This window comes from Scylla paramamosain, chromosome 31 (assembly GCF_035594125.1).
Source record: "Scylla paramamosain isolate STU-SP2022 chromosome 31, ASM3559412v1, whole genome shotgun sequence".
Classification (NCBI taxonomy): domain Eukaryota; kingdom Metazoa; phylum Arthropoda; class Malacostraca; order Decapoda; family Portunidae; genus Scylla; species Scylla paramamosain.
The window spans coordinates 10,756,317-10,778,525 of record NC_087181.1 but is presented as its reverse complement, the minus strand read 5'-3'; the positions used below and the strand labels follow the sequence as shown (position 1 = coordinate 10,778,525).

Here is a 22,209-nt window from a genome sequence, read left to right as displayed (position 1 = left end):
CATCAGGGATTTCCAACTGCTGTGTGGGGGACTTCAGGATCCAAGGAGAGTGGTGCAAGAAAATTTGGTGGAGGAAGAATAGATAAAGAAATGGTGATAGTTTGGTTGGTTTAATGGGAAGATGTATTGATGAAGAACTAATAATCAAACAAGAATCTTTATTTTTAGTGAATTTCTATCCCATATAAACTGATATTCATGCACACACGTGCACACAGGCAGCCAGAAAAAAAAAAAAAAACATGGTTTAAATAGAAAGATAAATTGATGCAGAACTAAGAATCAAACAGGAATCTTTTATTTTACATTAATTTCTCTACCATACATACTGACACTCATACACACACACACACACACACACACACACACACACACACACACACAGGCAGCCAGAAAATTTAGTGAGAATGAAAATATAAAAAGAAGTAGCAACTTAGCAGATTTAATGGACAGATGTATGAATGAATAGTTTTATAAAGCTTTTAATATATAGTCTTTGTAGTTTGGACAAAAAAAAAAATGTATTGTAATGTATCTATTAAGCAGAAAAGTACATGTGACCAATAAAATTGTCTATTTATCTATTGATGTAGAACTGAGAATCAAACAGGAATCTTTATTTTACACTAATTTCTCTGCCATACCAACTGACACTGTTATTTTCTAGTCATTTCTCTGCCCCCACCAACTGACACTCTTCCACACACAGGCAGCATGATAGGTGAAAGTGCCATGTGTGAGCTGAACGAGCAGCGGCACCACGTAGGCACCGTCTGGCACCCCTTCCTGGCACCCTATGGCTTTGACAAATGTGTCTCCTGCAGCTGTGAGGTGAGTGAGTGTTCTGCCTCATTCACCTTGTGTTGTGGCGCTGGGTATTTGTGGTGCCTGTGCCTCCCTGTGTTTCCCTGGTGTTTTGTCTTAGTGCTCAGTGACTCACAGCTGGGAATCTTCATGAAATATTGGGAGTCTTTGTATTTTTATTGTATTTTATGTTTTCTATTTTACTTCATTTTTGTTTCTTGTTTCCCTAGTGCTTGGTGACTCACAGATGGGTCTCGTCATGCAATATACAGGAGTCTTTTTTTTCTTTATTCACCATTCTATTTATTGTCTTTCACCTCAGTCTGTGTTTCTAAGTTTTGCTTTTCTTTATTTATCAAGGTATTAATTTTCTTTCATCTCTCTGTCTCTGTTTCCTGTGTTTCCTTATTATCTGTTTCTTGATAATATGAATTTTTTCTTTATTTATCATGGTATTCATTTTCTATCACCTCAATTTCTTGTGTCACCTTGAGCATCACCTTCATGTAATACAGAAGAAAGTTTTTTTTTTTTTTTTTTTTTTTTTTTTTTTTTTTTTTTTTTTTTTTTGTGTGTGTTTGTCAAGGTATTCATTTTCCCTCCCCTTTCATCTGTGTCTTGTGTCTCCTTGGTGCTCATGTGTACCCAGTGACATGCAGGCGGGTAGCTTCATGTAATACAGAGGAGGGTACTTGCTTAATGTAATCAGAGTATTCTTCTTCCTTCTTCTCTGTGTGGATCTTGAGTTGTTCCTCTTTGTTTTTGTTATATAGATGTTTTCCTGATGTTCTTACCAGGGTGATCTTTTCTCTTCTGTGTGTGGGTCTTGGCTTGTTCCTCTTTGTTTTTGTTATATAGAAGATGTTTTCCTGATGTGTTTACTATGGTGTTCTTTTTTCTCTTCTTAGTGTGAGTCTTGGCTTGTTCCTCTTTGTTTTCATTATATAGAGATTTTCCTGATGTCTTTTCCAGGGTGATTTTTTCTCTTCTTATTATGGGTCTTGGCTTGTTTCTCTTTGTTCTTGCTATATAGATGTTTTCCTGATGTGTTTAATAGGATGTTCTTCTTTTCTCTGTGTGGATGGGTTGCTTCTCTTCAGTGCTTCTTCTCTTGCTCCTATTCTTTGCAGTTCTACTTAATTTTCATCTCATAGACACTCCTACAGAGATATATATTCATAGTAATTCACTGTTTCATATTCCTTTATCATTCAAGAGGAAAAAAATTATGATGCACTGTGATATCACCAACTATTCTTTTCTTGTTTATCTTCTTTCTATAACCTCTATGTGCAAGTTTTAAAAAGTCAGGCTGGCCTTCTCTGATATCTGATGCAGCAAGTCCTTGTAATCTTTTATCAATCGAGATATGTATCTATAAAAAAAGATGTCACCCACTGGACAATCACAGTATTTCTATCATATTCTATCTATGTCTATCTATATACCAGGCTGCCAATTCCACACGGCAACCCAGACAAGACACCACACACTTATCCACACACTCATTCACACTCTTAGCCTTAATAGCGGAAAGCGATAGTCTAATGGACAGCCCTACTACACCCCAAGAGATTTTGTTTATCATATCAGTAGAGTAAATTTTTAATAATGATTGTGGGGTAATATATTTTCAGGAACAAGGGTAGTGGGAATATTTTATGAATAGTAATCCTAGAATATAATGTAATATTAAAATTAGGTAAAGGTTAGTATCTCAAACAAGGAACACACATGATAGAGTAATAGAACAGAATAATAGGAACAGTGATAATCAAAGTTACAAATAATAGTAATTCTGGAATATAATGTTGAAAATACCATCACTCATCCCATTCTTGAGACAAAGATTAGTGTCCCCAAAAAGGAATATGCAGGCAGGAGTAATAGATTGGTTGGGAGTGCAGTCATGGTCCAGGGGCAGCAGCAGGCGCCTCCCTCCACCACCAGCACAGCCCTTACGCCCTTGACAAGTGGTGCTCTGTATGTGCGCTGTCAACCCTTACAGTATTGGCTACATATTTGGCAGTCACATTGCTCCATACTAATTAGTGCGGTGTGTTGTAATGTATTGGGTGGGCCGCATGCAGCTCACATTGTGCTGTGTTATTGGGTGCAGGAGTCATGGCGTCATATCCGGGTTGTGCCACCACCACCACCACCACCACCACCACCACCTTCCAGGCTCTCCTGCTGCCTTGGTTCACCTCACTGCCTGCTAATGATTCTGTGCTGCTTGTTTCAGTCACTCTATATCACTTGACCAAGGAGAACTAAAACTGCTGATGCTGAAGTGTTTTGATAACTGGACAGAAGACTAGAAACCTCATTTTGCTCTTTCAGAATAACTTTTGACTGCTAATGACACTGTGATATTTACTTAAGTCACACTGCTTCACTTCACTGGATAGAATAAAAACATGGACACTAAAATGTTTTGATGAATAGATAGAAGACTAGAAACCTGATTTTGCTCCTTCAGAATAACTCAGAATAACTCCTGGATTTCTAATGACTCTATGGTACTTGTTTAAGTCACCCTGCATAGCTAAAACTACTGGTGCTATAATATGCTAATGACTACCTCACTCATTTCACTCCTTCAGAAAAAACTCCTTGATTGCTGATAATTCTATGATGCTGTAGTTATTCAAGTCACCCTAATTAATTTTACCAAGCAAACCTAAGACAATGGTACTAAAAGTATATTGATGATTAGATTATTAATTTCTCTCCCTCAGGATCATACTCTAAACCTGCATTTTGTGAGTTTATTGTGAGTAAGGGCTGTGGTAGGCAGAGTGAAGGCCATTTGAGGAGACTGTAATAGTAAGACTGTAATGTATGACTTCCATCCCTCAGGATTGTTCTGTAAAATCTGTGGCTTGTCAGTTTATTGAGTAAGAGCTGTGGCAAGCAAAGTGAAGGGCATGTCTTGGTTTGTGAGGACATGAGGAGACTGTAATGTCAAAACTGTAATGCATGATTGATGACAGACCTGCGTATGAGATAAGTGACACCCAATGATAAGGCAATGATAAGTAACAGGTGGTGATATGTCTGACATGATGTCTTTCTGATTGTTATTATTATTGTTTTGAGAGACAGCTGGCTTGTTTACATGCATCAGCCTTGTGGTGGTGGCAGCATGCCAAGGTATCTGTCGTGCGCAGTGGGTTTGTTGAGGTGTTGGTTTGTTGGTTTTTCTGTAGCACAGTAGCCCATATTTCTAAATACTTCAGGATTTTATGAGGAATGTTTTGAAAGACCACAGAGGTGATTTGTCAGGTTCTCAATACTGTTTTTCCACTGATGATGCAGAATTCTTATTAAACTGTCACTGGAATCATGTAAGCACCCTTAAAAACTGTGATAACTTCCACTACAACTCTTAAGCTATCACTAGAATCATGAAACCATCAATGAAAACTATGATAACTTCCACTACAACTTTTAAGCTATCTCTAGAATTATGAAAACATCCTTGAAAGCCATAACTGCATCCACTACAGCATCTTAAACTATCATTAGAATCATGAAAACACCCTTGAAAGCCACAATAAGTCAATGACAACATCCTTGAAAGCCACAATAACTTCCACAACAGCTTTCTGAACTCTCACTAAAAGCATGAAAACATCCTTGAAAGCCACAATAACTCATGAAAACACTCTCAAAAGCCACAATAGCTCTATAACAACACCCTTGCAAGCCACAATAACTTCCACTACAGCCTATTAAGAGTCGCCAAGATGAGACGTGGCGCCAAAATGTTTGGGAATGCACACCCATGTCTTTGTGTCTTCATTGGTCTGCCAATCACCACTCGTCCCCTCCACTTCAAAATGTTTAACACACTTCACTGGGGTGTTCCCATTTTTTCTCTCCACATGACCAAACTAGGACAGGCTTGTGTCTTTAATTCACTGCTCCTCTCTCTCTCAAGACTCCTGAATACCACTATCATCATAAGTTTCCCTTACATTCTTATGTTCTCAGTGTCATGTCCCTAAGCTCAACTTGAAGCTAGGTGACTGTTTCTAGTGCCTGTCTTTGAGAAATTACAAGATAGAAGATACTATTGCTATAACAGTAATTACTATTACTACCACCACTACTATTACAACCAGAATTGTGCTAATAGCAAACATTCCGTGTCCCTCAGCTCAACGCAACAGGCCACCCAACACTGAAATGTGCCAGAGAGCCATGTCCAGACCTGCCCTGTGTCCCTGATGAGATGGAGCATGTGGCGGGGTCCTGCTGTGCCCGGTGCCGGCCACCCCAACCCATGCCCACCCTTGTCTCCCCACCACCTGGATTCATGAATGAGGGTGTATGGCGTCCTGAGGACCGCAGAGACACTATTCTTAACAATGGAGGATGTCACTGGGATAATGTGAGGGCCTCTTGTTGTTGTTGCCATTATTGTTGTTGTTGTTGTTATTCTAATTTTTGTTGTTATTTCTCTTTAAAATATCATAGAAAGGCAGGATAATTTAGATGTTAGGTTAGGTTAGGGTTGTCTGGGATAATGTGAGGGCCTCTTGCTATTGTCATTATTGTATTTGTTATTTGTCTTTACAACAACAACAACACAGAAAATTAAGATAAGTTAGCTGTGAGATTATTTTTCTTTTTATGTAAGAGGGGTACTGGCCAAAGGTAACAAAAATCTATATATGAATAAAAAAAGGCCCACTGAGGTGCCAGTCTCAAAAGAAAAGGAATAAAAGTGTTATCAAAAGTTGGAGAAGTATCTTGAAATGTTATAGGTAGCTGAAGGAAGGAGGAAATACAGGAACAGGCAAGGAGTTCTAGAGTTTATCAATATGAACATGAAAATACCAAGTTAAGTGAGCTATGAGATGTCAGGCTAAGTTAGGATTGTCTTTAGTAAGATAAGAGTGTTGTTGTTGTTATACCTATTCTACATTTCTTTGCCTTGTAGATTCCTGTTTCCTCTTCATTTTCCCTTCATGTGTAATTTTCCCTTACTATCTACTCCTTTTTCTTTAATTCTCTTAGTTTATTTCTTCATACTCACCTTTGGGTCTCTCCATGTATTGAATCAGTATATAGAATTATTATTTCACTACCCTTGAGTATTCTTCCCCATTATCTATTCCTTTTCCTTTGATTTTTCCTGCACTGCTTTATTTCCTCATACTTCCCCTTTGGTCTTTCCTTGTATTGCATCAATCCACAGCATTCTTATTCTCACTGTACCTGTTTGCAGAAGCTGTACGAGAATGGGGAACTGTTTCACCCTCGGATCAACACTATTGGTTACTACAAGTGTCTCATCTGTAACTGTAAGGTGAGTGAGTTCATATGTTTGTATTGCATGGTGTGAATTCTGAAAAAAAATCAGGAGTAGGGATGTAGAATGAATGATAATAATGATAATCAGAGTGGTTGATAATGGAATCAACTCAAATCAATAATCAAACTACTTGTGCTGTCATTAGGGAGCTTTAAAAGAGTAGATAAATTCATGGATGAGGATGATAAGTGGAAATCAGTATGTATATTTCACACAGGGACTGCCACATGTAGGCCTGACAGATTCCTGCAGCTTCCCTTATATTCTTATGTTTTCAGGTTCTTATAATGAAAGAAATAGCTTGCCAGTTGATGGCTTGTACAGAGCAATATGTGACTGTGTTATGATATAGAATGTTGTGTTAGGTTAGGTTAGATTAAAACTCCACAAGACAATAGTCACAACCACAGCCATTCATTCATCCAGTCAGGATAGGTTAGTTACATTAAGTTAGGTTACATTAAGTTACATTAAGGTTAGATTGCATTTAGGTTACATTAGGTTACATTAAGTTGAAGATATCCAAAGCAACAGTCACAGCCACAACCATCCCTTCATCTCCCCAGGTTAAGTTAGGTTACATTAGGTTAAGTTAAAGCTACCTAAGGCAACAGTTACAACCACAACCACCTTCACATTCCCAGGAAAGTAACATCACCTGCGTTAATGTGAAGTGCCCCACCATTCAGTGCCAGGAGATCATGCTGGACCGACAGGAGTGCTGCCCCCACTGTGTCAATGAGAACAGCACCCTGCGGCCATCCTGGGAGAACAAGAGCCACCTCAAGCCCAAGCGCTACCCGGGGAATGGCTAGTGGGGGAGGGCCAGTGTGTAGGAGTCTGAGGTCTGAGGTAAGCCTGACTTGAGGGGAAGAGGATGCCCAGAGTAGATGTTCTTTGGCTTGTCAAGGGCAGAGATGCTTGGAAAGGTGCCAGAGACTGAAAGAGAGAGGGAGTTATAAAGGATAAAAAAATTATTGCTTTATACCTGTGGCATACTTGATGTGTTTAGAGGAGGCTGAGTAGCTGATGTTCTTTGTCATTGACAGAGATACTTGGAGAATTGGAAAGGTGTGTGTTGATGTTGCCAGAGATATATATATATATATATATATATATATATATATATATATATATATATATATATATATATATATATATATATATATATATATATATATATATACAAGGGATTTAAAACATGATCGCTTTTTGCCTGTGGCAAATATGATGTGTTTAGAGGAGGCCCTGAGTTGCAGATGTTTGTCATTGGCAGGGATGCTTGGAAACTTGGAAGGGTGTGTGTTGATGCTGCCAGAGAGAAAGTGAGAATGAGAGGAATGTGAGGGGTAAAAAATATGATTGCTTTAATATCTGTGACAAATTTCATGTGTTTGTGTGTCTATGCTGACAAGTATGAGTCACACTGTAATGCACGACTGTCTCAGAGACAGAAACATTGTATTAGTGAACCACAGCAGTGACATGACATGTGCCAGCCAGACACTGCACTTCTGCACTGGAAGGGTGATTGACATCAAGTGGAGTGATTTTGATACCATGTCCTTTAGATGTAATGTTGACGAAGGGCTGGCTTATTGGTGATCACAAGGAGCAGTACCTATGCAGTGTATAGTTGTCCTCCCCAGTCATCCATAAATGCTTTGTAGTGATGTCATCATGTGCAAAGGCAATGGTGAACAGTAGACAGTGTGTGTGTGGTGGTGAAGGAGAGGTGGTGAGATAAATGTTGAAAACTGTATTCCCACAAGACTAGCCTGACAGAAACACATTCATATATAGACACTGACTTGTGAGTATTGCACTTAACAGAGTAAGAACCAGAGCAGGAACTGGTATCTAAAAAATACTGAGACTAAAAGAGAAAATTGACATGATTCTAAGAAGTGAAAATTGACTCAAATGTTATATTGTGAATTACGAAAGTACTGGAAGGAAGAAGAGTTCAAGAAAAGCCATGTGGAGTGATATATTGGAAGAAATACAGGTGAAACATGTGGTTATATTACATAGACACCTGGAATATGGAGAAAAGCAAGGAAACAAGAGGCAATTTTTTAATGTGATGGACAAAAGTTTGGTGTGAAGAAAATTATGAAAAAACAAGATTTAGGCAAGTTTTCTCATTGAGAGTTGCTTCAGTGGACAAAACTTTGGTATGTGGTGAAAATTGCAAGAAAACAATTAGCCTAGTGTGATGGGGACAGCTGCTTTAATGGATGAAATTCTGAAAAATGAATGGAATTATGAGAAAACCAAGAAAATAAAATGCAAGCAAGTGTAAAGAGAGTTGCTTCACTGGATAAAACTTTGGAATATGGAAAAAAAATTTAAGAAAACAAGACTTAGGCAATGTAATGGATAAAACTGTGGAGTGTGCAAAAGATTATGAGAAAACAAGATGCAGGCAGGTTTTTCCAATGTGATGACGAGAACTGTGAAATTGAAGCATCACAAGTTGAGGGGATGAGAGTGTGGGAGCAAGACGACAGGCTGAGTTGATGGTGAGGGAAGCACCGCCCTCTCCTGGTGAGCCATTTGACAGTGGAAATTGAGGAAACAGAATCATACAGACGATGAAAGATATGTAATATGTTGGAAAGGAAGCAAAGATCTTGGGAGAAATGTGCATAAATAGAAATGGAAAGGAAATGTGGGAAATATAACTGTCCATGTAATAGAAATAGAAATGGAAGTAGATTTGTTGATATAAAAAAATGTACAAGCCTAGAATGAGTAGCTATTATTCTCATGGCATAGTTAAAAGGGAAAGGTTGATGAATGAAAGATATTGGGATGACAGGCTTCTGATATTCATAATTTTGCATGCACATTGAAACACACAAGGGATTTTCATTTCAAGCCAGACTAAGAATATGAGGAACACTTTACCATAATCTAAAGCTAAAGATTAAAAGATTTTCTATGATATTAAGTTCATCTCAGCTTTGATATATGAAGGTAGATACAATTTGAGGCCTTTGTTGGATATATGAATCACTCCAACACATCTTTCTTTTGCTTACTAAGAGAGTTACTGTAACAATTGGTGCAGTCACAGGACAGTCAGGTCAAGCAAGACTTTAACAATCATCTTGGCTGCTTTGATAATGCATGGGACTTAAATTTTCAAGTCCAGGAAGAAGTTTAAACCCTGAAAGCACCAGTGAAAGCCTCTTGTGTCCAACTGACATAATGTTCAGATCAGTTTCTTAGCTTTTCCATGATGTTTCAAGACCTGTTATGTTATCTTCAACTCACCTGATTGGTGAATTGTAACAGACAGAGGTTCAAACCTTTAAAAAGCCTCTTGTAGCCAAATAATGTCAACTTCAGATCAGTTTCTCAGTTTTTCCTGTGATATTACAAAGTATATTCTGTTATCCACCCCAACTGGCCTGCTGTGTAAGGTGCTGGACTCAAATTTTTAAGTCCAGGCAGAGGTTTGCACCCAAGAAAGGCCAGCCCAACTGATGTCACCTTAAGTTCAGTTTCTCATTTTTTTCCTGTGATATTACAAAGTCTACTCTGTTATCCTTCCTAACTGGCCTGCTTTGTAAGGTGTTGGACTCAAGTTTTTCAGTTCAGGCACAAGTTTGCACTCCAGAAAGGCCATTGGTGCCCAGCTAATGTCACCTTTAGATCAGTTTCTCAGTTTTTCTATGAGGCCTTTAAGTTCTGGTATCCTCTTTGGTCTGAGCTGTCACACCAAGCCCCTCTGAGTAGCACGAGTGGCCCAGCTGGTGGGATGCAGCTGTGCCAGGGATGCTGTGGTGTGTGTGTGTGTGTGTGTGTGTGTGTGTGTGTGTGTGTGTGTGTGTGTGTGTGTGTGTGTGTGTGTGTGTGTGTGTGTGTTGATGCCATCCATGCACTTCATCTTCCATTGCATCCCCATCTTGTGACTTGCTACAGTAGGATGGCATTTCTTGTGAGGTTCATAGACAGGACGTTGTGTAGATGTGTACATGTGTAAAGGAAGAGCTGCGATAGTAGTAAGATATTTTTTGGTGAAAGTCTGGAGATTGTAGAGAAGGATTTTAAATGAAGAATTGCAATACTTACTTAGAAGGCATTTTTTGTGAAAACTGATGGTCATAATAGCATAGAATAATGTAAAGGAAGAGCTTTTTGATATATTAGAAAAGAATGAACTGAGTACACCCTCATATATATATATATATATATATATATATATATATATATATATATATATATATATATATATATATATATATATATATATATATATATATATATATATATATATATATATATATATATATATATATATATATATATATACACATATATATATATATATAGTGACTTCAAACACTCATATGCTTCAATATTATTATACAGCTATAGCAAAGGCATGTAGTAAGCACTTGAGCATCTGTCAACTCCCAGCGAGAGTATGATTATGCATTATATACCTTATGTACTTGAGTCATAAGCTAATATACCACTTAGTAACTTACATTAATGTCGAATATGATTCTTAGCATTGCACGGAGCACTGTGTTCTCAAACGCTTTGGTGTCTTATCGCAACTAGACTTGTAACAGGTGCCAGTGGGAGATGTCGGGGTTTTCGATGATGTTTTTATGATTCAAGTGATAGTTTGACAATGATTCTGAACCTTTAAAGGGCTCTAGTTGGGGTTATTAGGATTTTCAAGGATGTTTTTGAATGGATACTGCACCTTTGACATGCTCTAGTGGAAGTTGTTAAGATTTTCAAGGATGTTTGTATGATTTAAGTGACAACTTGACTAGGATTCTACATCTTTAACAGGCTCTAGTGGAAGTTAATAGAGTTTTTAAGGATGTTTTTATGATTTTTCACCTTTGAGAGGCTCTAGTGAATATCATTAGAACTTTTAAAGGCTATTTTCATGATCCCAGTAGTTAAACAAGAATCCTACATCATAAATAGAAAAAAAATAGAAAAAAAAGCATCTGTGAAGACCTCAACTATAATAATTTCTTCACTTGGCTTCTGGAAATTTATAATTGTGGTGAGAGAGCAAAGCGTTTCAGAATACAGCACTTGGTTATGTTTTGGACGTGACAGCCTTGGTTTTGTTTTGTCTGGCCACCACTGAGGGTTAGGTCTTCCCTTCACGCCTCAACTGTGAGTCTATTCATTCTAGTACCAAAGATGACGGGTGTTTTCTCAATCTGACAGTTTTTTTCCATTTACTTTTTTTTATTTGTTTTTCCTTTTCCTTTTTTTTTTTTTTGTCTTCTAAACTGCTAGAGGAAAAATATGCATACTTATAGGTGTTAGCTGATGGTGATGATGATAGTGATGATGGTGATGGTGATGATGATGTAGTTTATTTTATTGTGTTTGTGAGTTATTATTTGCTGGATTCTGTACTTTTTTTTATGTATTTTCTTTCCTTTTCTTTTTTGTTTATTTATTCTTTATCTTTTTTTTAAGGAAATTTGTGGTGATGGAGTTTTATGAAATTTGTTTTTAGTTTGATTTTTTTTTTTTTCCATAAAGGAAGAAATTAGAATCTCCTCAACCCATTTTTTCTCTCATTCTTGCCATTCATTATTTTTTCCTTCCATAGTTGCATTATACTTCATTCTTATCATTGTCCTCTTCTCTTCCATTCTCCATTTTTGTGTGTCTCCTTTTTAAGTCCTTTTTTTTTCTCAGAGTTCATTTCTTCATCACTCACTTACACATTCACTATTTTTCATAAGTATGGTATTTATATCTTAGTTAAAAACATTTAGTCAATTTCAAGCACTGCCTTTTCTTCCCGTCTCCCTATTTCCCTTTTCCTGGCCTTACTTCCTCCCTTTTTAACTTTCTTTTCTCCCTATCTCCCTATTTCTTATCCCTTCTTCACTCTGTTTCCTTCTTTTATCATTTGTATATTTCATTTCTCTTTTTCTCTCACAATTTGCTTTCTGTTTATCTTCCTTTTGTATCTCTTTTCTTTAATCTTCTGTTTCTTTCTTTGCTTTCTACTTTTTTTTCTCTTCCTCAGTTTACTATCTATTTCTCTTCTTTCTTGCTCTCTCAGTTGCTTTCTGTGTCTCTTCTTTCTCTTTCCCTGTTCTCTAGTCTCCCATTCCTCTCTTCACTCTGTCATGGTGGGCAAGACTTACTTTTTTTTCACCCATCCTCAAGTAGAGAGGTAATTTTGCCAAGCTCAATAATTACTTGTAGGTTTCTTTGTACTGTAGTAACTCTGAAGTCTTGCCTCTCCCTGTCTCTGACTTGAAGAGGGTAAACTCACATATACTCTCCCATGGTGCATTTTAGTATATCATATTACTGATATATATTCTAACTGTGGAGGCTACTGCTTCTATTCAAAGGACGGAGTAATGTTACGGTAGTTTAGTTTCTATAGTTGTTTGTATTGTTTAGTGGTCGTTGTGCTAGCTGAGACTTAAGTAATCTTTTTTTTTATCTGCTTTATTTTGTATCTGTGTTTTTTTAATGACATTGACATCTGCTGCATGTGTTTTGTGTGTTTTGTGTATTTCTGTGTACTTCTGAGGGCACAATGTTAAGCCTTTGCTGCTGTAGGGACACCTCACTCTGGCACACTCACCCCTCCTCATTCTCCTCTCCTGTACCTTGCTCCTTGTCTTCCCAGACTTGCTACCTTCCCTCCATCCCTCCATACTCACCAGTCTCATTTTTTCTCTGTCCCTCCACACCAAACTCCATTTCTACTCTCTTCTATCCTTGTCAGACTCCCTTTTTTCATGTCTCTCCTTTCCTTCCCACTTTTACCTCCCTCCTCACCTCAACAAACTCTTTTTCCCTCTCCTTCTCTTCCTTCCTTCCTTTACTTCCCTTCTAACCTCTCCAAATTGTTTTCTTCCTGTCATTCTTTTCCTTCTTTTCTTTACCTCCCTCCTCATCTCAAACTCTCTTTTTTTCCCTCCATCTCTCCCTTCCTCCCTGCCTCACCAGATTCATAACCCTGCACCCCAGCCAGCTTAGAGCACATGCATTTCTAGGGTTACTGACGCATTGGGTAGTGACACAAGGAACGGCAACCCATGGCAGCCCTGTTGGTGATGTCCAGACCGATTCCCCTCCCTTAGAGTGACAGAGTGAGATGTACAGCATTATTTATCTATTGACATGCTGGGGCTTCTCACTCGCTCCCATTCTATTCTTAGCTAACGTTGACAATTCCTTGCCTATAGTATGAGTAGGCTGCAATGTTGTATCTATTTGTAAGTTCCTAAAAGATGCATTCATGATGGAGGAAATGCTATGATGTTGTTTTACTATTTATTTATTTATTTTTATTTTTTTGTTTTCTCTGATGCTACTGATTGTTATGGAGGTATATTTATACATACATACTTAAGTGGGCACATACTTGTTGTTCACTCCCTGAATCAGTACTGTAGTTCTAGATTCCTTACAGGTAATGAAACACAGCATTGGATCCTTTCTAGGTAATGAAACACACTCCACACACAACACTATCTTAACCTCAAGCTAAATCAAAATCTCTAATTGTTACTCTTTGCTGAAATTCTATTTTCATGAACCATTTTAGTGAAAGAGGAAATGTAGAGGAGCAATATTTTTCTCTCCTGTCCTAATGCATTAGTAGATTTACATAGAGTGAGGTTGGTAATGTAAGTAGTGATGAAAGGCTCTTGTTAATTAAGAGATGTGTTGAATTCTTATACATATAAGAGCAGAATCTTAAATCTAATTTTTCTCTCCAGTTCTGACACATTAGTAGACTTACAAAGAGTGAGGTTGGTAATGTAAATAGTGATAAAAGGCGCGTGTTAATTAAGAGATGTGTTGCATTCCTATATGGATGAGTGCAGAGTCAAACCTAATAGTTTTCTCTCTATTCTGATGCATGAGTAGATTTATAGAGTGTGAGGCTGAGAGAAATGAGACTAATGCTAAAAGATTCCTGTTAATCAAGAGATGTGTTGAATTGTTGAATGGATAAGTGCAAAATCTTGAGTCTTGCCTGGCCAACACTCATAACTTAAATTTAATCAAAATAACCAAATTTCCTCAAGGAAAGACAATTAACTAAGATATATTGTGAAAGAGAGAGAGAGAGAGAGAGAGAGAGAGAGAGAGAGAGAGAGAGAGAGAGAGAGAGAGAGAGAGAGAGAGAGAGAGAGAGAGAGAGAGAGAGAGAGAGAGAGAGAGAGAGAGAGAGACTGACTTTAAACCAAAATATATTGCAGGAAGTGTTGTGTTGGTGATGTGAAGGAAGCATGTTATGTTACAACTGTGGCCTTTAAAAATTAATTGTACTCCATCTTATGCAACAACACCGTCCATCCTTGCACAGAAAGAGAGAGAGAGAGAGAGAGAGAGAGAGAGAGAGAGAGAGAGAGAGAGAGAGAGAGTAGATCCTTGTTAAAGGTAGACCTAAAATCCAATAGATGGAGGAGAAACTAGAATGTATATGCTTAAAAAAAGAAAAATAGTAATAAATAAATAAATAAGATAAAATAATAATGATAACAATAATAAAAATTTTAAATCCCCAATGCAACTCCTTTATAAACTGAATTGTGAACAATAAAGAAAACACAAAAAAATAAGCTAAAAAATACAGTACTAGAGAAAGGAAAAAAATAAGAAAATAAATAATAAAATATGCAGTTAATTATTGCTAAACAGTTGTAAAATGTGACGTATGATAAGTGTGTATGCATTTGCATTTGCACTCTTCCACATGCAATCTTTGTAGTGACTATAGCCATATATGTGTACCCAAACCATGTATAGATTAATATCATACACACATAGGTAGCAATGACAAGGTACTTTAAGCATTTCCTAAGTCTTACATCCTCTGATCAGCTAATACTCATCATCTCCTTACAGAGCTTAAAAACTAATGGTCTTAAGCATTGTAATGTACTATTCTTCATTATCTTAAGCTTTTTTCTCAGTCTTATTTGCTCTGTTTGATTCACACTCTCCTTACTAAGAATAGTTGGAAGTCAGTTATCCTGTCATTCTTCTTATCTCCATACAAAACATAAGAACAGTGGGTTGAAAGCCTGCAAACATGCCCCTCTTTATCTTAAGCACTTCTCAGTCTTACCTTCTCAGACTGACTAACTCTCCTTGCAAAAGTTGGAAACTGGTGAAGCCTGTTAGCATACTTCTCTTCTCCACTGTCTCAAGCTCTTTCCTCAGTCTTATATCCTGTGATCCACTGTTACTGTCCTTACAAAGCCTGATTGATTCTGAGTGTTCCAATGGGTGTAAGCTTGAAGGCGCATACAGATTACAGTGGAAAGGAGGATGGTACAGCATTTGACTATGTTTCTTGGGTGTTTTGTGTCTGATTTGATATTACGAGGAGCTGTGATGGACTTATGTTATAGAAAGTCAGTTTCCTCACACATTATTATTTTTTTTCTTCACATTCTTTGGGTATTGAGTATAAGGAAGTGAAGACATGGAGAGGAGGCAGTGAAGATGAGAGAAAGAGAGAAAGTGTGTCAGGTGTTTTTGGGTTCCTCTGTGTCGTAAAATATTTAGTATCTCTGAGTCAATAATGCATTGTGAGTATACTGTAGTTCTCTTTATTAAGTCTTCATCTAGAGGGTAAAATTAAAGGCACAAACTTCTCAAGATGCCACCAGATTGTTTTCCGAGCAAATCCAGGTGACTATTTTGAAGTGTGTGTCTGTTTACCTTTGTGTGATGTTGGCTTGGTGTACAGACAGACAGGCAGACTGGTTCCAGGTGTTATGTTTTGACTGGCCTTCTGCATGGGCCTTATTGGGTACATTTCCTAATCAAATATTGTTTTGTGTGCCATATTGTGCACTGTGAGAGAGAGAGAGAGAGAGAGAGAGAGAGAGAGAGAGAGAGAGAGAGAGAGAGAGAGAGAGAGAGAGAGAGAGAGAGAGAGAGTGGGGAGGCAAGGCATGTTTCTTGTGTATGGCCTCAGTTCAGCTGAGGTCAGGTTAGGTCACATGAGTCTGTTAAGTACTGTCTTGCTTCTGGTGTTGTGGTTGTTGTGGTGTTGTGGTTGTTGTGGTGTTGTGGTGTTGGAAAGGAAGGAAGGTGAAAGGAAGAGATCATATCAGTACTGCAGGGATGTGTTTAGTTAATGATACCTGGGGACTTGTGTTGGGAGAGGAAGAGAGGGAGTGACAGGTTGATAGTAAGGTATATGCAATCCTTTAAATGTCCAACTTCAATTTCATGTGAAAGGAAGAAATTGTGAGAGTACTGCAGGAACGTTGTGTTAAGGAAGAGAGGAAGAGAAGGAGTGACTGAAATTACATAGATTGATAGCAAGGTATCTTATCCTTTGAACATCTAATACAATAAGTAAAATAAGAATGCTAAACAAAATGATGATGATAATGATGTTTTTGAATTGGGAAAGATAGGCTGTGTGTTTTCATGAATGAGCCTTCAAGTTACACAGGTTTATTCAACTTAGTCAAATACTTAACCCTTTCACCATTATATACATTAACTGACAATGTTGGAGGCTTTATATGAAGTCTTTATTAATGCCTATAAAAAATAGAAAAACTACATTTTGCAGGGTCTAGCCATTATGATGTGAGGCAGCTGTGGAAAGAAAGAAATGTCTCAGTGCTTTGTGATCCAATGCATGGAAGGGTTGAGTTTTCAGTCTCTGTTTAGGATTTGTAAAGTCTACCTACTGACATCTGATCCTTGAAGTCTTGGTCACACTTCAGGACATTGTAAAGTCTTGTAAAGTCTTTTAAAGTCTACCTACTATAGTCTTTACCAAACAGTACACAATATCTCACTTGCCTCATTCACTCATTCTCATTCTTTCTCTCCACATGACAGCAGTAAAGATGAGAAAGAGAATAAGAAAAAATAGCTCTCATATCACTTGCACTGCAAAATTTCTGTCATGAAGTCATCTTTTCTTCAGTTAAACACTCATTCACTCACTCACTCACTCACACACTCACTCAATCACTCCTCAAACCATACAGACTGCTCAGTGTGAAGGGGCAGAAACAGTGTGAGGTATTAAACTGTATAGGTTCTCATGAATGTTAGTGAGATTCCTAATAGAGACACAAGTTTAAGTCACTCACTCCTCACGACACATGAACTGCTCAGTGTGGAGAAGCAGAGATTTAGTGAGGCTGAGAACTGCAAGGTTCTCTTGAATATTTGTGAGGGTGAAAACTGTATAGGTTCTCTTGATACAGATTTGAAAGTAGGCAGTGTTCTTGTGTGTTTGTGAGCCAGGAAACTGTAGAGGTTCTTGTGAATGTGAGGCTTCAAAGAGATACATACAGATACAAGTTTGGGTCTTGTGGATGTTTGTAAGGCTGAAAACTATGTACTGTAGGTTCTCTTGAAAGTTAGTGAGGCTCCATAGAGAGATATAGGCTTGAGGGAAACAGGTTCTTGTGAATGTTTGGCAAGTTGGTGGCAGCAAGACAATGTTTAGTTAAGCCATGTGACACTGTGTTGTGATGCGTGCCTTAAAACTCAAAGGAGGTAATGTGTGTGGGTCAGCTGGTGGTGTTGTGGTGTTGTGGAGTTGTTGTGCTGCCTTGATGCACTCCAATTGGTGATACTGTTGTTGTAATGATGAGGTGGTTATTGAGACAGGCATTTGTTTTATGTCCTCTGTTTATTATTTATTCCACTGAGTGTTTGTGCAAAAATTTGTGAGCAACTTTTTAAAAATCACACCTTTTTATATACATTTCTATTATAAGTTTGAGATGTGAACTGTTTCAGAATGTGATGTTGGAAATGAAGGACTAAAACATTGCACTATCACTGTAATGTGCCTAATGCATTATTGTATTAAGAGTAATGTGTGCAGATTCACAATGCTTCGCAGTATGTATTCTGGAGATGGCAGAGAGAGAGAGAGAGAGAGAGAGAGAGAGAGAGAGAGAGAGAGAGAGAGAGAGAGAGAGAGAGAGAGAGAGAGAGAGAGAGAGAGACCATACAATATTAAACAGAGGACACACACACACACACACACACACACACACACAGAGAAGCAGGTAGCTCTTCATGTCACTAGTGTGTGTGTGTGTGTGTGTGTGTGTGTGTGTGTGCGTGCAGTGTTGGCAGTGTTGCAGGGTATAATGGTAAGGTGTGATGTAGGTTGATATTAAAAAGAAAGAGATGTTTTGTATGTATGCATTTGTGACATCTGGCATTTTCATATGGAAGTGTATAGGATTAATTTATTTTTTATTACAAGTTTTCTCTTTCCATTATAAAGAGTATGCTGTATAATGATTACATTCAATTGTCTTTTTCTTTTTTAATCTTTCCATTCTTCTTCTTTTTCATTGTAAATATTTATAACTAAAATAATGATAATAATAATAATAGTAATAATAATAATAACTGTACTATGCAAACTAGTCATTTATGGCAGATAGTGTTAATTAAAAAAGAAAACTTAATAATTGACTTAGCTAACCCTTTCTCCTGGACCACTTAAGAAAAAAAACTTGACTATTTCATATAAGAAAAAAAAAAAAAAAAAAAATCATAAAAAAATTCTAATCACATTTCACACACTTCATGGCTTGTTGCGTGTGTACCTGTGTGACTCTTTAGTGCAGGTGTGACCTCTCTCCTGCAGGTGTGGACAGTGGCACAACACCTGCAAGATTTTGAGTCTTGGCAGTGATGGATGGAAACATTCAACACCATCATTATTATCACCATCATCACAATCATTAATAGACAGGACATTACAAACTTAAATATAAAAAAAGATACTGTTAAAAGTTCATCACTTAGTCACACATATGTGCATACTAACACCATCACCGCCATCACCATCATCACCATCACTTACAAACAGACAGGACATTACAAACTTAAATATAAATACAAAACAAATATAAAACTCATCAGTCATACACATATACTGACACCATCACCACTGCCTAGTCACCACACATCTATTCACTCATCACACAGCCACACCATCACAGTCACCACACAAGCCACCACACTCAATCACCCAGTCACCACACACCACCACACTCATCACACAGTCACCACACACAGCCACACATGCAGTCAAACTCACTCAGTGCATCACAATTTAATAGCAAGGGTAATATTTTTTGTGTGTGTGTGTGTGTGTGTGTGTGTGTGTGTGTGTGTGTGTGTTGGAGGGCCTTGTTAATTATGCAACGAGTGAGGCTACATGTAGGAACAGCTGGATATTGTAGGTTCATTGCATGCGAGGCTGTTATATGGTATCACATTACTCCCTTGTCCATTAAGTTGAATCAGTATAAGTAGATGGATTATGCTGAAAATCTTGGCTGGTTATGTCTTGCTGTGTTGAGGCAAGAGAGAGAGAGAGAGAGAGAGAGAGAGAGAGAGAGAGAGAGAGAGAGAGAGAGAGAGAGAGAGAGAGTTAGTTTGTGTGTGTGTGTGTGTGTGTGTGTGTGTGTGTGTGTTTGGCAGCATACACAGCATACAATACAGCATAAACAGCATCACCCAAGGATATGTAAAAGCTGTGTTGGCACAATGTGTACTGTACTGTATAGGAATTTGTAAAGCAAACTCTGTCTGCTGCACATTCAAGACTTTATTATCAGACTTGAATCTCTTTGGCTTACTTTGGTTTGATATTGTTGAACTGGAAAGAGTGAAAATTGACACCTTTCATGCATTAACGATTTCATTCTCATCTTTCCCTCAGAATTAAAAGTCTTTCCTTATCTTTTTTATTCATTCATAGTTTATTCATCCCTATATATATTTTCCCCTTCTCTTCTCTACCTCATTTCATCATCAGCATCATCATGAATATTTACAATAGTATAATTCTTTTCTTTCTTTTTCTTTATTTTCATTGCTTCTGGCAGCATTTTGAGAGAGAGAGAGAGAGAGAGAGAGAGAGAGAGAGAGAGAGAGAGAGAGAGAGAGAGAGAGAGAGAGAGAGAGAGAGAGAGAGAGAGTTTCACCTGGTGTTAGAGAAGAATGTCTGTGTCAAAAATGAGTACAACTCCACCATTTATCGAGTTGGATCCCCTTCCCACCACCTCTCCCCTAAACTAGCAAATAATGAGAGAATCAGACTCCATCACTGAAGAATCCAAGCCTTTTTGACACCACATTTTTCAGCACATACTCAGAATGAGAATCAAACTCCAACAGTAAAGACTTCCAACTTTTAATGATATTTTTACACATTGAAAACCAAGAAAAAATATCTATCATAATCTTCCTCTTCACTATAGAAAGAATAAGCTACATACATACATACATACATACATAAACACATTAAATAAACTCTTACTATGCACTGAATGAAGAGTTACTGATATGAAAATGCCAGTCAAATATAATGATTTTTTTTTACTTCATAACACTGAGGGTGGACTTATTACTGAAACACTTGTAAATACATGGCCAATAAGCTTGCCTGCCTTCACAATGCACTATGCAACAATAAGAATACCATGGGAGAGAATTTTAAGTGTCTCTTATAATTCTGGTTGAGATCTGTTCTTTTACGACTGATACAGGAAAGATGATACATTATTACAGTAGATCAGTGCCAAAAACTGAAAGAAAAAGCTTTGTACTGAAACTAAAGTACCATATTCTGAAACATTTCTGGCTGCACCTCCACTACATTCAAAAGCCTCAATGTAGTTGAAGTGACACGGGTTTCCAAGGGCGTTTCCATAGTTCTAGTGAAAGATTGACAAAATTTCTACATTATGAACTGGAAAAATACTCTTAAGAACCCAGCTGGTCATCTCTTTGGCCTTCGAAAACACGCTTGGTGAAAAAGCAAAGCGTTTCAGAATACGGTCAGAGACTGACAGTTGTATGGTGGCCAAGGAATGATTAGGGAAGGACTATAGAACTGTGTAATGCATGGTGACTTAGGAATGAAAGTATACGTATAACAGCAACACCTTAAATGAGTATAGCAATGTATGGCGACAGTATGAGTATAGTATATAATGACATGAGGCTGAATAATGTAAAGACACATGAAACACAATATAAAACAGTGTGCATATAAGTGACACATAAGGAGGCTGAGAACTTGTCTAATATACTGACAGGATAATGAAATGAAGAAGCAGAGTATACATTTTGCCTAATCCAGCCATACAGAGTTATACAGACAGCCACCCAACCAGGCCTAGCCCAGCCACCCACCACCATCACCACCTCGGCCAGTCCATCTTAGCCCAGCCTCGCTCTGTCTCGCTCCCAACCACATGCATTCTCCATTTAGAATTTCTGGGCCGGGAGAGGGCGAGGTGTATTGAAGTAACGTGTATGAGTTTCAGAAAGCTTTATTTTGTCGAGGCTAACGTGGATTGGTTCTAGGTGGTCATATTTGTGTTTTATTGTGGTGACGAAGTGTCTGACAGCTGCTGGTGGGTGTTGCTGTGTGTTGATTAAACTTGATGAATGTTCTGCGTATTGGTTTAATATCCTCTCGTCTTTTTTGTCTGTCTGTCTGTCTATCTGTCTCTGTCATCTTATCTTTCCATTTAGCTGTGTATTATTATTTTTTTTCTTTCTCCTTACGTCTTTCTCTCCATTTCTCATGTTCTTACAAGTATTTTAATCTTATCTGTGTATGACTTAGTCAAATAAATGTATATTTATATTTTCTTAGCATTCCTAAAAAAATGTACATAAATTTTTGTTGTTGTTCTAAATGAATAAATAAAACCAATATGATTCTGTCCTTTCTGTATTATGAAAAAAAAAATTATCCTATCCTCGCGCACTGCTGGAGAACAAACAAACAAACAAACAAAAAAATAACTACACCAAAGAGCTACATTATAAAATCAAACAAATAAGACAATAACAATAAATACAACATTAATCTGACAAGAAAAAAAAATTATATATATATATATATATATATATATATATATATATATATATATATATATATATATATATATATATATATATATATATATATATATATATATATATATATATATATATCAGAGAGAGAGAGAGAGAGAGAGAGAGAGAGAGAGAGAGAGAGAGAGAGAGAGAATAAACAAATAAATACATCT

General features: G+C 37.4%; 1 protein-coding gene and 1 long non-coding RNA gene across 3 annotated transcripts in view; both read left to right on the top strand.

Annotated features, from left to right (window-relative positions):
- Positions 1–21,856, top strand: part of LOC135116472 (dorsal-ventral patterning protein Sog-like) — a 113,067-nt gene extending 91,211 nt beyond the window's left edge. Inside the window, exons 9-12 of the mRNA XM_064033949.1 lie at positions 710–831; positions 4,970–5,203; positions 6,044–6,124; positions 6,775–21,856. Coding sequence (XP_063890019.1) covers positions 710–831; positions 4,970–5,203; positions 6,044–6,124; positions 6,775–6,945 — 608 coding nt within the window. The 3' untranslated portion in view covers positions 6,946–21,856. The remainder of the gene's footprint in view (positions 1–709; positions 832–4,969; positions 5,204–6,043; positions 6,125–6,774) is intronic.
- A 297-nt stretch (positions 21,857–22,153) lies between these two features.
- Positions 22,154–22,209, top strand: part of LOC135116470 (uncharacterized) — an 89,696-nt gene continuing 89,640 nt past the window's right edge. Inside the window, exon 1 of one of the 2 annotated variants that reach the window (XR_010276351.1) lies at positions 22,154–22,209. This exon is cut by the window's right edge and continues 223 nt beyond it. This is a non-coding gene — a long non-coding RNA (uncharacterized LOC135116470). The other variant, XR_010276353.1, reaches the window with a different exon arrangement.